This window comes from Ranitomeya imitator, chromosome 2, assembly GCF_032444005.1.
Source record: "Ranitomeya imitator isolate aRanImi1 chromosome 2, aRanImi1.pri, whole genome shotgun sequence".
NCBI lineage: Eukaryota > Metazoa > Chordata > Amphibia > Anura > Dendrobatidae > Ranitomeya > Ranitomeya imitator.
In genome coordinates, this window is record NC_091283.1 from 402,924,990 (window position 1) to 402,943,162 (window position 18,173).

At 42.3% G+C, this 18,173-nt stretch overlaps 1 protein-coding gene across 1 annotated transcript in view; it reads left to right on the plus strand.

Moving 5' to 3' along the window:
• Positions 1–18,173, plus strand: part of PIK3R5 (phosphoinositide-3-kinase regulatory subunit 5) — a 123,220-nt gene that overhangs the window by 70,269 nt on the left and 34,778 nt on the right. Inside the window, exons 3-6 of the mRNA XM_069750641.1 lie at positions 1,970–2,070; positions 17,159–17,227; positions 17,570–17,708; positions 17,790–17,859. Of these exons, the coding sequence (XP_069606742.1) occupies positions 1,970–2,070; positions 17,159–17,227; positions 17,570–17,708; positions 17,790–17,859 (379 nt within the window). The remainder of the gene's footprint in view (positions 1–1,969; positions 2,071–17,158; positions 17,228–17,569; positions 17,709–17,789; positions 17,860–18,173) is intronic.

Consider the following 18,173-nt stretch of genomic DNA (forward strand, 5'->3'; position numbering starts at 1 on the left):
TGAAACAAAAAACCTGATGTGTGAAAGTAGCCTTAAAGGGACACTGTCACCTGAATGTGGAGGGAACAATCTTCAGCCATGGAGGCGGGGTTTTTGGGTTTTTGATTCACCCTTTCCTTACCCGCTGGCTGCATGCTGGCTGCAATATTGGATTGAAGTTCATTCTCTGTCCTCCGTAGTACATGCCTGCACAGTCTGCAATCTTGCCTTTCGCAGGCGTGTACTATGGAGGACAGAGAATGAACTTCAATCCAATATTGCAGCCAGCATGCAGCCAGCGGGTAAGGAAAGGGTGAATCAAAAACCCAAAAACCCCGCCTCCATGGCTGAAGATTGTTCCCTCCAAATTCAGGTGACAGTGTCCCTTTAAGGGGATGGTCCGAAATTTACAGTATATTGATTTTCATCCTAAATGTCGATCTATTTATTTTAATAATATATTTTTTTCTAATATGGTTTATTTCCATTTTGATGACAATTCCGTTGAAAATCCCCAGTGCATGGGATACTCGAACGTGACATCATTAGGTGGCAGAAGCTGCAGCAGTGTCACCACCATGAAACGAAGAATCATCAGTGACGCTCGTTTCAGGGCTTGGGCTAGTCCCTGCTGTACTGAGCATGCATCGGTTGTCAATTCCTACTGTGTAATATTCTTTACAGTGGCAGCGCGCTTCCTCACCAGTTCTGATAAGAAGTGACGAGGCGGTAAGAGAACACATTGTCAGTGTGTATGGTAAGGAGATTACCCAGACAGCAGCAAAAGGAGAGACCAGCCTGCCCCCGATGTCACTTTCGAGGGCGAGGATGGTTTCTGTTTTCCCTACTCGCCAGGTTACCTCCTTACAATGCACACTGACAGTGCACTTTCTTAACAGCTCATCACTTCTCATTAGAGCAAGCAAGGGAGCGCACTGTCACTGTGCACTGAGAAGAATATTGCACAGTAAGAATTGACAACCCACATATGCTCAGTACAGCAGGGACTAGCCCAGGCCCTGAAACGGATGTGACTAATGCCGCTTCGTTTCAGGGTGGGCACAGTGACTGCAGCCTCGTTTGAGTATCCCAGTATTCTCAAACAAACAAACAAAGTGTCGTCAAAACAGGAATAGGCACAAAAAATATAGCAGTTAGATTAGAGATGGAAGGCTAGGGACTTTTTAATTAAACCATATTAGAAAAATGATGATATTATTAAAATAAAATTTAGAGAGACATTTAGAATGAAAATCTGTATTAGTTTTGGACCAATCCTTTCATGTAGACCTACCACTTGTCAAAAATAATATGTAATTTCTTACCTGGTGTAAATGGTGCTGTTCTCCTGAATCTGGTGCATCTCTCTGTTCCTGAGCTATGGCCTCCTCTTACCTGTATATAAATCTAGGGCTTTTTTAGTCAACTGGGCGTGTCATCACGAAGATGTCCAAAGAGAAAAGTTGAGGGCCATACCCACCTGGGTAACAGAAGAGGAGGCCATATCTAAGGAACGGAGAGTCGAAGGAACAAAAGAAAAACATCTCCGGATTCAGGAGAACAACGGCATTTACACCAGGTGACAAAATGACATTTGTTACAAATGACAGAAAAATATTTAGAATTGAGAGTCCTCAGTGGTTGATACCTTTTAATGGCTGACTGAAAAGATGGTAACATATTGCAAGCTTTTGTTACAAATGACACACATCCTAAAAACTGAACTCTGAAGACTATAAAAAGCTATTAAGATAGGTCGGTCAGCTGATGGAAATTGCTTATGTGAAGAACAGACTAATAAATATACCGCATGGTATCAGCTTACCTTCACCTAGCTAACAAACTTCATTTGTATAAATAAGGGAAGTGTTCTGATATTTCTTAGCACCGTGAGAAAGTAACTTTTCACACACTTCACTGTAACTTACAACGGTTGACCGTGCACCTTGTAGTCATATCACTCATTGTCACAAACATTGTTACCTTCCAGCGGGGCTTTGTCTTAATTACTGGAGCTTGGAGGAGCTGGTGAATCGTGAAGCTGCCAATCACATTATACTGGCTGAGAAAATCCTGGACAGGACAAGAGAGGTGAGGAATGACCCCATATATCAACTCCTACTAGAGTCCAGTGAATCATTCGCAGGAGACTGGTCCAGCGGCCACTGTGAACCACCGTCTAACTGCCGGAGATCCCCGCGCCTCTTCTGTTTTGCAGGCACATCATGACATCATCATTGTGGCGTGATGCGTGCATGAAGTCACGCTGTGCAAAATAATCAGAAGAGCTGCCAAGGACTCTAGCAGGTTGGAGGAGGTTGGCATGGCTTCTGTCTAGTGGCCTTAGACCACAGACGTGGCCACTGTACTACGTTTCTGTGATTTGATCATCTCTATCTCCTACCATATGCATATCACTTGCCATGGGTTATTCATGGCTGTTCCAATTGTCAGTTCTCCTTACCATCAGCTAGAAAAGAGAATCAATGGGTTAAATAGACTTCAACTAACTCTGAAGACCCTCATATACATTAAAATTGAACAAACCACACACTTTTGTAGAGGTCGGCCAACTATCTAATTTGTATTGTGGTCTCCATAGACTTTTGGATGAAGTAGAGGGACAAACTGGACATGATGCATTACAATGCCCAATCCTTGTGTATCTTACTCTCATATCACCACTAAAAACACATGAATATCCTGCTGAACTGAGCGTGTATGTGTATGAGGGAGGTAGGAGAGATAACTGTTAGGTGAAAAAGTGCTGACCGCCATCTGAAATAATATACAGCAAGTCGGCTGAGGTCTCAAAATTCAATTCTCAGGATATAGCAAAAAGAAAGGAGAGTAAGGCTACTTTCACACTAGCGTTTTCTGGCGGCCGTCACAATGCGCCGGCGCGACGTATCGACGGATGCGTCAAAATATTGAAAAACGGATGCAACGCATACAGTATTTCGACGGATCCGCTAGACGGTTCTGTCGAAAAACTGGATGCGTTGCATCCGTTGTGTCCGTTTTTACCATTCGTTTCATCCGTTTTTATGACGGATCCGTTTTCCATGCCTAAAAAAAATGTGAGTCTCCCAAATGTGATTGGCTACTGGAAAATAGGGAAAACTACATATTGACTGTTTTTACAGCCCATCTTTGAAAGGGTTTAGAGAAAGTGGCAGAGATGGAAGGAGTGCATGTGAAGATTGCGAACGTAGTTACTGATGTGATTTTTGAGACCAGTCAGCTGGATATAATAGTTCGGGAGAAGGAGGCAGCAGCAAGACGGAGGATGCTTCTACAGCGACGACTATGGATACATCCCATAAATGCACTGCGGATGACCCGAGGCGTCCATTCTACTCTCTACACAGAGTTGCGGCAGAACCCGGAGAAATTTTTTAATTATGTAACTAGAGCCAGATGAGTGGTGGAGTGCGCGTTTGGCATTTTAACCGCAAAGTGGCGAGTGCTGCTAACTGCCATAAAACTACACACACAAACAGTGAATGAGGTTGTCAAGGCCTGTGTGGTGCTGCATAACTATGTTCTATCCAAGGAGCCTGTTTCCATGGAAGATGAGGACTCTGACACAACCTTGTGGGATAACCAAAGCAGCTCTGTTCGCTCCGCAGGTTCTGTTTCCAGAATGAGGGACCACTTTGCTCAGTATTTCGTGTCACCTGTAGGCAGAGTGCCATGGCAAGACAATAGATAGTGTGAGATCTTTCTTTCATGTCTCGGTGATTTTTGTTTCTGTACAAAGTGTTTTTATTGACACCAAGTTTTATTCATTAGTTTGCAAAAGTTTTGTATGTTTTGTAATAATGTTACCTTTTAAACGTGTGGTGTGTCATTTTTTTTTACCTTTTGTTTGTTACCATACCAGCATACCTAAATGAAGGCACTGCATGAAAAAGTAGTTTTTAAACCCCAAAAAATTTTATTAAACTTTTTTTTACCTTTTTTCCAAAAGTTTACCTTTTTTTTCAACAACTTTTGTAATACCATATTTTTTTAGAAAACTTTTTGTTGTAAACACAGTTATAAAACTTTTTTTTTAAATATTTCAACAAGTAATTTTTTGAAAATGAAAAAGATTTTTCACATAACACAACAGTTTCACAATTCTTTAAAGTTTGGGGTGGAGATACTAGCGGAGGGGCTGGAAGGTTGGACCACATCGATAGGTTGGGAAAGCCTACTGGGTTTAGGTGTAGTGGAAGGGGGGAAAAAAACAGGAGGCTGAGCAGTGGGGAGTGTTGTTGGGGTTGGTGGAATACTAAATGGGGAAGGAAAGCTTGACAAGGAAGAAAACATTGGGGAGGACATTGGGATTTGGGGCCGGGATGGGAATTGGGACCGGGTTGGGTATTGGGACTGGGTTGGGTATTGGGACTGGGTTGTGAATTGTGACTGGGCTGGGAATTGTGACTGGGCTGGGAATTGAGAGTGGGCTGGGAATTGGGACTAAGCTGAGAATTGAGACTTGGCTGGGAATTGTGACTGGGCTGGGAATTGTGACTGGGCTGGGAATTGTGACTGGGCTGGGAATTGGGACTGGGCTGGGAATTGGGACTGGGCTGGGAATTGGGACTGGGCTGGGAATTGGGACTGGGCTGGGAAAGTTGTTTGGAAAGGGTTGTTTACAGAGACAGTGGCTGTGGGAGAGGTGTGGGAGTTGTTTGGGCTTCTGAGGTGACCTTCACTAGAGCAGCATGGCAGCCTTGCATTACCCGCATCTGCTGGTCAACAGTAAGCTTTTCCTTGCTCCTGAGCATGGATTGAAAGAAAAGGTTGTTTGGTGATAGGCTGCATTCAGATGCAAGTCAATCCAAGCGACTGCTGTGTTCACTGATGCGTGTTTGCACCATGTTGAACCCAGCAGTCACTTGCTCTTCCAAAATTTTGAAAGAGCTTTGGAAGGATGCATTCAGATGTAAGAACTCAGGAGCATAGCTCCTTTCTGGACCCCTCTGTTGCTGCAACCACGAACCTAATGGTGGTCTAGAGGTGGCAGGATCAGAGGGGTGGAGTAAAGGGAACGCTAACTGTTGACCAGCAGCTTCAAGTAACGAAGGCTGCAATGATGCTCGAGTGCTAGCGGCGGTGGAAGTGGATGGGGCAGAGGTACCGGAAGGGTCAGACGAGGGGTCAAAGGGGTGGGGTCTACCGACGTGGCCCTCGGTGGCGGACTCCTGAGAGATCGCTCCAGAGGGGTCCAAGGTAGATGCAGGCGCACGATGGCTGCAGACGGTGCTGTGAAATAGGAAAAAAAACAATTAATATAGTGATAGGAAAAAGCCCTGACTGAAACCCCAAAAGTTAGACAGGTAAACATGGTGATTTATTCAATGGGCTGTTGAATACTTACGTTCTACTCAGCTTTGTACCCTGAGGAAGGACAGGGCACGGCTGTGTTTATACCGAGTCCTTCTCCGTCGTGCTGAGCCACTCGGGGCCTGCATCTCCTGGTTAAACTCCCTCTTGAAGCGATCCTTGAGTGACTGCCACCGCTTCCTAACCTTTTCACCTGTGAAGACAAGAATGAAATTTAAAAAAGGGTTAATTACAACACATTCCATTCAGCTCAAAACATTATGGAAAAGTGAATACTAACATTCTTGAGTCTGCTGCCTTGGCTGAAGGTCCTCCCACCTCGGCAAAACATTTTGGTATACTTCCTCCCAGAGCCGACGGGTCACATACATATCAGCATGCCTGCGGTCAGCCATGTTCCACAGCGGTTCCCGCTCGTGGACCTCCTCGATGAGGCGGCCCACATCAATGCCGCTGTCCTCACCATCTGAGTCGGGAGCACGCTGTGAAGACTGTGAAAAAAAAAATTAATACACTGAAACACAAAACTACCAAGAGAAAAAATAAAAATAAAAAAACAAACTGTTAGGAGTCGAGTTTCCTCTGCTGCACAGGGGGAATCTCGATCCGTCTCCGCTGCGGTCTCCCATTCTCCTCCAGCCGCAGTGGAGCCTGCTCAGCAGGGACGTCGATCCCAGCGTCTCGCTCAGTCTGACTCTGTGAGAAGAGTTACTGCTGCTTCTCCAGCTTCTGCCTTTAAAGCCAATACTGGTCAGCAGCGAGTGGACTTCTCTGGGACTAAGTCCTTGTCTGCGCACACTGAGCATGCCCAGGGCAAGATCTCCCGTTGGAGATCGAGGGTCATGTGCTCAGACTCTGCAGCGCATTCTATTGGTCCTCTTGGCAGGTCTCGGAAGGGCAAAGTTTCTGTGGCCGCTTCCTGTCCTGCAGCTATATAAACTGCGCATGACCGCACGGCCATGCGCTAGTGTACAACTTTATACGTGTGTTTGTTGTGAGTGCAAGTCGTCCTTTAAATACCCCTACCCTACTGTATGATTGTTCGCGTATGGTGTATGGCTGCTATCTAGCGCCCGACTTAACACTCAACGTGTCACACACGTGTCAGCGTCCTCTGCTGTGACCGCCAGTGCGGCGCCACGCGCCTGTGTGCGCTTCCTGACCCATGTCTGGGTACTTAGTGGTGCCTGCCAGCACGGCACAGTTTGCACTTCGGTGCCTCTATTGTATATACTTTTCACACCCAGTTGTGGTGTAGTGCCAGCAAGGGTCTAATCGGACTACTATCCCTGTTGGGGTCTAGTTCGCTGACCACTTGCTCGCGCTCTATGTGCGGTACCGCGATCCTGTGACGCAACAGGATCGCTTTCTTCACGCTGGGTGAGGTTTAACCCACGCGTGTATAGTTATGAGTACCGCCATATCGTCTGTCATGTCCTAGCAGCAGGTTTCACCTGCACGGTGGACCCCGGACTGCGAACGCATCCCTTACATCTCTCTTGGTGCGTTCCGCCAGTCCTAACACAAACTCACTGCTGGCTGACCGCGGCAGCAATTACTCCGACTCTGGGAGCGGCTGGGAGGATCTTCATGGCGTTGGCCAGAATGTGCAGCAGACTAAAAAAAAAGAAAAATAATTAGGTTTGATGTAGGCATATGTTGTATGTGTACTGTGATCTATGATGAAGTGTTTTGTATGTGTTGGGTGCTCTGTGATGTGTGAAGCGACTTACACTCTATGGGCCCGCTCCTTGTATTTCTCCACCCATTTTGTTTCCTTCTGAGAGGCCCTCGGCTGCTTCAGCTTCCTGTGAAAACATAATTAATGCATATATTGATTAACCGAAATTTTAACTGTAGCACCAAAAACTAAACATTTTTAACTTACCGCCACACGCTGTCGCTCTGGAGGAGGGCTCCCCGAAGAAGACATTTTTGCTGTGGTCCCTGGTGGCTCTGTAAGTAAAAAGACACTTGTAATCTGCTATACATTGAATTTGCAGATTTGTGGTCTTCAAAACTTACATCTGGAAAGTGGCTTGCTATGTGTGTGCACTGTCGTGGTGGTCCCTGGTGGCTTGCAAAAGGTGGCTGTGGTCCCTGGTGGCTCTGTAAGTATAAAGAATTTATAGTTAGACCCACCCCCCAAACTAGGTAATGTAAAAGATTTAATAACCACCCTGTTCAAATTATGTGAGCAATGATCATGCAGACCAACACCAACAGTTTTGAGAATCAAACCCAAAAACAAATATATAGACTCAAGGCACACCAGTCTGAGCTGGATTACCTACTTGAATAGTATGTGCAAGCTGTAAAACATTTTCCACCCACCCAAACAAAAACGAAAAAAAGAAAAAAAAACATGTAAAATTGAAAGGCTTAAACACCATGTGAAAATTTATTGACCACATATGTGATTTTAAAAATATCCCTTTAAAAAGTACTAAAAAAAAATAAACCTTTTAAAAATGTTCAATTACCTTTAAAAATAAACCCTCAACCAACTCAGTATTGCATGTATGGCCATTTGTACATACACCAGTTTAAAATTTACCTTTGTGAAATAATACTACGGACATTTTTAAGAAAATTTTTTTTCAATTATTTTCTAATTTTCTTTTTTTTTACCATCACAATTAGGAGCTAAAATGCTCTTTATTTTAAATACAAGTACATCAACTGGAAATGTTTTCAACACTAAAACAAAAAAAAATTGAAAGAAAAACACCAAACACACACGCAAGACACATGCTCACACACTGAAACCACATACTGCACAGACCACACTGCTTGGTAAATACATCACATTAAAAACAAAAATGCACGTGCACTCACTCAGTCGCACGGACGCATGCACCCACAATCACCCAGACGCATGCACGAAAGCACACAGGCGCATGCACAATGCACGCAAACACACAAAAACACACAGCCGTATGCAAACACACACAGATGCACAAAAGCACAAAGGTGGACAAAACCACAAAGCCGCACACAGACACACACACACACACACACACACGCATGCACCCACAGACGCACGCAAAAATGACAGGATACACACTGTCTGGATGCTGGCAGGCCTGAGGCTGGAGCTGGACGCTGGCTGTCTTCACAGTGGCAGGCCTCAGGCTGGAGCTGGGCTCTGGCAGGACGCTGGCTGTGCAGGACGATGGCAGGCCTCTGGCTGTATTCAGGTTTAGCTCTGGCTGTATTCAGTACGTCATACAGACACAAACACATGCAAACGCACACACAGACATGCACACACATGCACACAGACGCACGCAAAAATGGCAGTACTCACACTGGCTGGAAAGCTGTAGCTTGAGGGAATCTTCTGGCAGCACAATCAGGCCTCTGGCTGCCTAGGTTCTATAGCAGGCAGGCCTCTGGACGCTGGCTGGCTGGACAGATGCTGGCTGGCTGGACGCTGGCTGGCTGGATGCTGGCTGGAGTCTTGCTGGCACATTGGGGGTTGAAGCCCCAGGCCAGGCTTATATAGAATTGGGGGTGTCTGGTGAGATTGGCTACAAAATCCTGATTCTGAGCATGCTCAGTGTAAAAAAATGTATTGCAGCGCTAGATTCCGTCATACGACATATCACGATGGATCCTGCATCCATAGGCTTCCATTCTAGCCAACGACGCATGCCGCAGGATGTGTCGCGACACGTTTTCCCGACGCAGACAAAAACGTTACAATCAACGTTTTTTCCAGATGACAGGCCGCCAAATTCCGACGCATCCGTTGCACGACGTACACTACGCGTGACAATCTGTCGCGATGCGTCGCCAATACAAGTCTATGGGAAAAAAACGCATCCTGCGGATTTTGCAGGATGCGTTTTTTTCACAAAACGACACATTGTGACGTCAGCCTAATAACGCTAGTGTGAAAGTAGCCTAATCTCTACCAAATAATGGCTGAAATCCTGGGGATGACATCATTGGTCACATCTTCTGGAAAACATGACCTGATGAGCATTCTCAATTGAAAATGTAATTTTTTTTAAATCATGCTTTCCTTATTTAGGCAACTTTTATAAACAACCTCAGAAAGCAAGATGTTTCATATTGAAGTCCACATGTCTGAATGGCATTTCACTCATAAGAAACACTCTGACCTTCCTGTGACATGAAGACACTATGACATAAGAAGTAATAGAATAACATAATCAGTAAAGGTACCTTCACACTGAGCAACTTTACAACGAGAACGACAACGATCCGTGACGTTGCAGCGTCCTGGATAGCGATCTCGTTGTGTTTGACACACAGCAGCGATCAGGATCCCGCTGTGATATCGCTGGTCGTCGCTGAAAGTCCAGAACTTTATTTGGTCGTCAGGTCGGCGTGATTCGTCATGTTTGACAGCAAAAGCAACGATGCCAGCAATGTTTGTTCACGGAGCTAACAACCAGCGAGAACGATAAGTACGTCACTGGATCGCTCCTGCACCGTTCTGGAGTTGCTGTGTTTGACATCTCCACAGCGACCTAAACAGCGACGCTCCAGCGATCTAGTTTAGGTCGGATCATTGTCTATATCGCTGGAGCGTCGCTAAATGTGACGGTACCTTAACATAGCAGTCACTTACAGATCATTGAAACTTCTAAAATATTTACTCTAGGTACAAACTACTATAATACTGACCCATATACAAGAATATAACTACTATAATACTGCCCCTATACACAAGAATATAACTGCTATAATACTGCTCCTATGTACAAGAATATAACTACTATAATCCTGCCCCTATGTACAAGAATATAACTACTATAATCCTGTCCCTATGTGCAAGAATATAACTACTATAAAACTGCCCCTATGTGCAAGAATATAACTACTATAATACTGCCCCATGTACAAGAATATAACTACTATAATACTGCCCCTACGTAAAAGAATGTAACTACTATAATACTGCCCCATGTACAAGAATATAACTACTATAATACTGCCCCTACGTAAAAGAATATAACTACTATAATACTGCCCCCTATGTACAAGAATATAACTACTGTAATACTGCCCCTATGTACAAGAATATAACTACTATAATACTGCCCCAATGTACAAGAATATAACTACTATAATACTGCCCCTATGTACAAGAATATAACTACTATAATACTGCCCCTATGTACAAGAATATAACTACTGTAATACTGCCCCTATGTACAAGAATATAACTACTATAATACTGCCCCTATGTACAAGAATATAACTACTATAATACTGCTTCTATGTGCAAGAATATAACTACTGTAATACTGCCCCCAATGTACAAGAATATAACTACTATAATACTGCCCCTATGTACAAGAATATAACTACTATAATACTGCCCCCTATGTACACAAATATGACTAATATAATACTGCCCCTATGTACAAGAATATAACTACTATAATTCTGTCCCCTATGTACAAGAATATAACTACTGTAATACTGCCCCTATGTACAAGAATATAACTACTATAATACTGCCCCTATGTACAAGAATATAACTGCTATAATACTGCCCCCTATGTACAAGAATATAACTACTGTAATACTGCCCCCTATGTACAAGAATATAACTACTATAATACTGCTCCTATGTACAAGAATATAACTACTATAATACTGCTTCCCTATGTACAAGAATATAACTACTATAATACTGCTCCCCTATGTACAAGAATATAACTGCTATAATACTGCCCCCTATGTACAAGAATATAACTACTGTAATAGTGCTCCTATGTACAAGAATCTAACTACTAGAATACTGCCCCCTAAAATATATGTTAACAATCTATCTATATATATAATTGTCTAAGGGTTTAATTGTCAGTTTGCCCTGGAAATCCCACGTCGCTGATTGGTCGAGGCCGCCAGGCCTCGACTAATCAGCGACGGGCACAGTCTCTGATTGGTCGAGGCCTGCTGACTTCGACCAATCAGCGACGGGCACAGTCTGCCGCGAATTCTGGAATCATCATTGTCCTCCACTGCTGTCAAGTGCCGCCATTGTGTTGTCTAAGGGTCTAATTGTCTGTCTGTCTCGGAAATCCCGCCTTGCTAATTGGTCGAGGTCAGCCGGCCTCTATGGGGCCATAACTGCATGGAGCATTATAATTCGTAACTGAGCAAAATACTACGTGACTGGGCAATATACTACGTGGACATGCATATTCTAGAATACCCGATACGTTAGAATCAGGCCACCATCTAGTACTTACAATAATACACAATATTTTCACATAATAGACATAATACACCTGCTTGATCTCTTACAAAGCATGGTCATGTCAGGTGCAATGTTTCCCTTGAGGTTGATGGGAGCATACAGTCAATGAAGCAAAACATATTCTCTACCATCTGCTCTCTGAATGGAAGTTGAGGGGAAGAGACATTGCTTCCTGAGTTTACTCTCTTGTCCAGATCTCAGCTGGTAACAATAAGCCCACAAGACAAACAAGAAGGGCTCTGCAGGAAGAAGGTTCTAGTTTCCAAACTTTAAACTCATAACAAACAACATGGAGGTCATTAATCAAGACAGGTGACATGAATTATCCCCCAGAGCCACCACACGACCTGCACCTAGACAATGGGCCATCACAGTCACTGTATTGCTTTACTCTACTATGACCGCTTGTTTATACTGATTGTCATTTTGAGCTTCCTTCATGAACTAAATTCACACTGTACGTATCAAATAGGCAAGTCTTTACGGAAACAGGACAGACATGTCCCAGCATTGTATGTATGAAGCATCAATATCCACCGCACACAATGTTATACCAAAACCTAGAAAGATGTCATGCAGGATGGAAGCAGCACAATAAGGCTACATTCCCACAATGAATTTTTGGTGATTTTTTAATGCTGCATACAGTTATATGAAAAAGTTTGGGCACCCCTATTAATCTTAAGCTTAATGTTTTATAAAAAAAAATTTTTTGCAACAGCTATTTCAGTTTCATATATCTAATAACTGTTGGACACAGTAATGTTTCTGCTTTGAAATGAGGTTTATTGTACTAACAGAAAATGTGCAAACAGCATTCAAACAAAATTTGACAGGTGCACAAGTATGGGCACCCTTATCATTTTCTTGTTTTGAATACTCCTACCTACTTTTTACTCACTTACTAAAGCCCTTTTTTTGGTTTTCTAACCTCATTGAGCTTTAAACTTCATAGCCAGGTGTATGCAATCATGAGAAAAGCTACTTAAAGTGGCCACTTACAAGTTGTTCTCCTGTTTGAATCTCCTCTGAAGAGTGGCATCATGGGCTCCTCAAAACAACTGTCTAATGATCTGAAAACAAAGATTATTCAACATAGTTGTTCAGGGGAAGGATACAAAAAGCTGTCTCAGAGATTTAACCTGTCAATTTCCACTGTGAGGAACATAGTGAGGAAATGGAAGAACACAGGTACAGTTCTTGTTAAGGCCAGAAGTGGCAGGCCAAGAAAAATATCAGAAAGGCAGAGAAGAAGAATGGTGAGATCAGTCAAGGACAATCCTCAGACCACCTCCAGAGAGCTGCAGCATCAACTTGCTGCAGATGGTGTCACTGTGCATCGGTCAACTATACAACGCACTTTGCACAAGGAGAAGCTGTATGGGAGAGTGATGCGAAAGAAGCCGTTTCTGCAAGCACGCCACAAACAGAGTATTCATGCAGAGGAACAATTATACTGTTCTGGAAAGGCCATCCCAGTCCCCAGACCTGAATATCATTGAACATCTGTGGGATTATTTGAAGAGGGCTGTCCATGCTCGGCGACCATTAAACTTAACTGAACTGGAATTGTTTTGTAAAGAGGAATGGTCAAAAATACCTTCATCCAGGATCCAGGAACTCATTAAAACCTACAGGAAGCGACTAGAGGCTGTTATTTTTGCAAAAGGAGGATCTACTAAATATTAATGTCACTTTTCTGGTGGGGTGCCCATACTTATGCACCTGTCAAATTTTGTTTAAATGCAGATTGCACATTTTCTGTTAGTACAATAAACCTCATTTCAAGGCAGAAACATTACTGTGTCCAACAGTTATTAGATATATGAAACTGAAATAGCTGTTGCAAAAAAAACCAATTTTTATAAAACATTAAGCTTAAGATTAATAGGGGTGCCCAAACTTTTTCATATAACTGTATGTTAAAAAACCTGCAAGTAATCCATTTTTGATTAATGTGTGCAGAAATGGTGCAGAAAATCTGCAAACATCAAAAGCTCACCAAAATCTCATTGTGGGAACGCAGCCTAAGAGTCTGTTACTTTCATATACAGTCATGAATGAAAGTGTTCACACACAGAAAACGAAGTATTTCTCACAGACAATTATTGCAATTATACTTGTTTTGTTATACACATATTTATTTCCTTTGTGTGTATTGGAACAACACAAAAAAAACAGAGAAAAGGCAAATTGGACATTATTTCACACACAACCCCAAAAATGGGCAGGACAAAATTGTTAAATTGTTGGCCCCTCTCCAAAATTGTGGATAAACAACTTTGTTTCAAGCATGAGATAATCATTCAAATTCACCCATGGCAAGCAACAGATGTGGGAAATATGAAAATCACACCTGACCCAGGAGGACCCTGTTGTGAATTCCGCTCTTGGGCTCCCTCCGGTGGTTGTAAGTGGCACTTTTGTGAGTTCTGCTCTTGGGCTCCCTCTTGTGGTTTCTAGTGGTATGGCTGCTCCTTGGAGTTAGCTGTCATCAGCTGCCTCCACTTATCTTCTCTTCTGCTCTGCTATTTAGGTCTGGCTCTGTCTTCAGCCAGTGCCACTTGTAAATGGTTTCTGGTTGGATTCACATCTCTTTGGAGTTCCCTGTTATCCTGACCAGTTCAGCTAAGCTAAGTTTGTGCTTGCTCTTTTCTGTCCATAGATTGTGGACTTATCCATTCTGTGCTTTCTATGTTTGTCCAGCTTATCAGTGTGAATTTATTCTGTCTTGCTGGAAGCTCTGGGAGGCAGATTTGCCCTCCACACCTTTAGTCAGGTGTGGAGTTTTTTTTGTAAAGTCTGCGTGGATTTTTGTAGTGTTTTATACTGACCGCACAGTATTCCATCCTGTCCTATCTATTTAGCTAGACTGGCCTCCTGTGCTCATCCTGGTTTCATTCTGTGCATGTCTTTTCCCTCTCCACTCACAGTCATTATTTGTGGGGGGCTAACCTATCCTTTGGAGATTTTCTCTGAGGCAAGATAGTTTTCCTGCTTCTTTCTTTAGGGGTAGTTAGCTCTTTGGCTGTGACGAGATGCCTAGGGAGAGTTAGGAGCATTCCACGGCTACTTCTAGTGTTGTGTTGAGCTTAGGGACTGCAGTCAGTACAGTTACCACGTCCTTCAGAGCTCGTTCCATGTTGCTCCTAGACCACCGTATCATAACAGGACCCCACTGCTGACACCAAGACATAATAAAGATAGACTGCAGTTTGCCAAAATGTATCTGAGTAAGCCAAAATCCTTTTGGGAAAACGTTTTGTGGACAGAAGAGACCAAGATAGAGCTTTTTGTTAGAGAACATCATTCTACTGTTTACTGAAAACTGAATGAGGCCTACAAAGAACACAGTACCTACAGTCAAATATGGTGGAGGTTCAAAGATGTTTTGTGGTTGTATTGCTGCCTCTGACTATGCAAGGCATCATGAAATCTGAAGGTTACCAACGGATTTTGGGTCACAATATAGTGTCCAGTTTTAGAAAGCTAGGTTTGCAACCTAGGTCATGGGTCTTTCAGCAGGACAATGACCCCAAACATACTTCAAACAACATCCAGAAATGTAAACAAATAGCCCAAGAAGTCTTAAGTTGCCAGCAATGGGTCAGAATTTAAATCCCATTGAACACCTATGGATAAATCTTAAAATTGTTGCTGGTGAGAAAAGGCGCCTTCAACTTTGAGAGACGGTTTGCAAAAGAAGAGTGGTCCAAAATTCCAGTTGAGAGGAGTACGAAGTGTGTAGATGGTTATAGGAAGCGATGGATTGTAGTTATTTATTTCAAAGGGTGTGTAACCAAATATTAAGTTGAGGGTGCCAACAATTTTGTTCGGCCCATGGGTTTTTGTGTGAAATTATGTCCAATTTGCCTTTTTTCTTATTTATTTGTGTTGCTGCAATACACACAATGGAAATAAACACATGTATAACAAAAGGTGTAATTTCAATAATTTTCCGGGAGAAATACTTAATAACAATTTCTTTATTGTTTTCACTATGTTATTTTTTAAGGTGTTATTTTGTATCATTTATACGTTGTTTTGTATTTTATTTGTGTTTATTTTGACTTAGTGTAGCAGGAGAGACAACCTGTGTTATCCCTGCACCTCTAAGAATACAGTGATTCTATCATGTTTAGATCCTTAGAATTTCTCAAAAAAAGAACACTATATAGACCTATCTTCTGACATGGATAACAATAGGGATCACTGAGCTGTAAACTCAACATATTCTTAAAGGCTTTGTCCACTATTCGAATCAGAAAATTCCCTCAATTACTATTTTCCCCTATATAAAATGTAAAAAAAGCCTGTAGTCATCTCCGTTCTAGTGCTGTTCCAGCGGCATCGCCGGTGAATCTCCTGTGACATTATATTGTCATGTCAGCCCTGCAGCTGCCATGGTCCATGGCTTCACGCTCACTGAAATCATGGATGCCACACTCTGACTCCCTCCACATTTTAGCCATATCGGAAGGAAGTGAGAGTGGCGCAGACCATTAGCGGATGCTGATTGGCTGCAGGGGAAACATCACATAATTATGTCACGCAAGCCCTGGGAGAACGGAGCCAGAACAGGAAGTGAGAACAGGCTGTTTTATTTTACATGGGGAAATTTAGTAATTGAGAAGGGGCTATCCGAGTAGCAGATAACCCCCTTAACATCAAGGGCCTGTAGAACTATTAATAATAACCATCATTGTGAATTTTCATTTTTTTTTTTACTTAAATGGATGAATTTGGGGCTAGAAATTATTTTTGCAGATTGGTTTCATGAAAACTTTTAGCACTGTCTGACTTTATCAGACTCTATAATTTCTCTGCACATGAAAAATTGCTGTGGTCATAGATCAACTCGGAGGAGATGGAAAGAAAGCTAAAAGAATTAGAAATTCTACCGTTGGACTGTCAAAATGAGCTACGTTAAAGGGGTATTTCCATCTCTGAGATCCTATCCCAATATGTAGTAGGTGTAATAATTATAATATTAGCAAATACCTCCAATTTGAAATGTAGCATAGTTCTTCTGATTCGCTATGTCACCCCTGCATATGGGGTAAGCGACATAGCTAATCAGAAAAACTATACTACATTTCTAATTGGAGGGATTTGCTCATATTGTAACTATTAGAACTACTACATATTGGGATAGGATCTTGGAGATGGAAATACGCCTTTTTCTGCAGCCAGCAATAGACAGTGCAACACGGAGGCTATAGAAGATAAAGAGTGCAACATTTTTAATGAAACTCTATTCCAAACATTATTTTTTTTTAGCAAAAATATCTGCATTTAAGTTAGAAAAAGAAATTGTTGCCAAAGGTGAACCACTCAATATTCTACAGAGCTCCAAAGTTCTAGAAATCGATCGGGGTCTCAGTTTTATAGCAGGTACAGTCTATGTGACAGATCTTTGGAGAAACAGAAATGCAGAAAGCTGATGGTATGATTTTTTTGTTTGTTTCTTTTTTTTTTAATGGAGGGTGAATATTTCAAATATGCGCAATTAATAAATGTCAAGGCGTCAGGAGGCATTCATATCCCAAATATCCATACAACTTTCTGAACTATGTGAATTATTTTATTGTTTTTCAGGCCCAGGAAAAATGCGAGTATGAGCTTCTCACGCCTCTGGCCTTGATGTTTCATTTTGCAGTTATCTTGGTAAGCAATCATTAGTATATGAGGGATGACAGTCCGAAGCCTTACAACAGATGACCATATGGTGCCCCCTACTGGTCACGAGTCAAAAGTAAATCCATTGTTTGACTCAAAGCACAAATAAATACAGTATATAGCAAAAAAAAGCATAATACTGATTAAAAAAAAGAAAAAAGTATACAAAAGCAGGCGATAAAGATGTCTTTGAATGGTGCTAGAGGTGTCTACAATTTAACAACTGGTCACTTCTGAATGTAGCAGAACAGATTTTATGCATTCGCTAATATTCACCAATATTGTCATAGCGGTAACAGTGTTGCGCCCATCTGTCTATCTTCATTGCAGGCCCCTTGGATTCCGGAAGAGTGCACCCTTCTATCTAAAGCCTTCGAGACATTTCATGTCTTCCTTACTTGGCCAGCTCCATACTGCGACATTTACCAGGAGATCCTAAGCTTTATCAGTGAGGAGCAAAAAGCTCCAGGTATTATTATTATAATACTTTAATATCCACTGTTTTTTTTTTTTACAAGTTACTAGTTAATGATGTAATATCTTTTGGCAGGAATCACCTATCAGCGTCTAGTTAGAGCAGAGCAAGGTCTATTAACGAAATCCTCCATGCCCAGCATTGTGTAAGTAAAGCGAGGTGAAGATTTAACGAGAAAACGTAGATATCGATGTCAGTCTTAATTTACGAGTATTTTTTACATCTGGAAATACGACCAAATGTAACGTCAAGCTGTTAGAGCACTTGGAATGAAGACTAGAAGGATCTGGCTACCATATAGTGATGTTTCCACTGTGAAGGCATCTTCATGGTGATGCCCACATAGTCTCCAGACCAATCTCCTGCTATGATTGCGCCCAAAACAAAAGTGGGACTTATGACTGAATAGGATAGACCGCCATTGCCATCTTACTCTGCACCATAACAGCATTTGAGAGC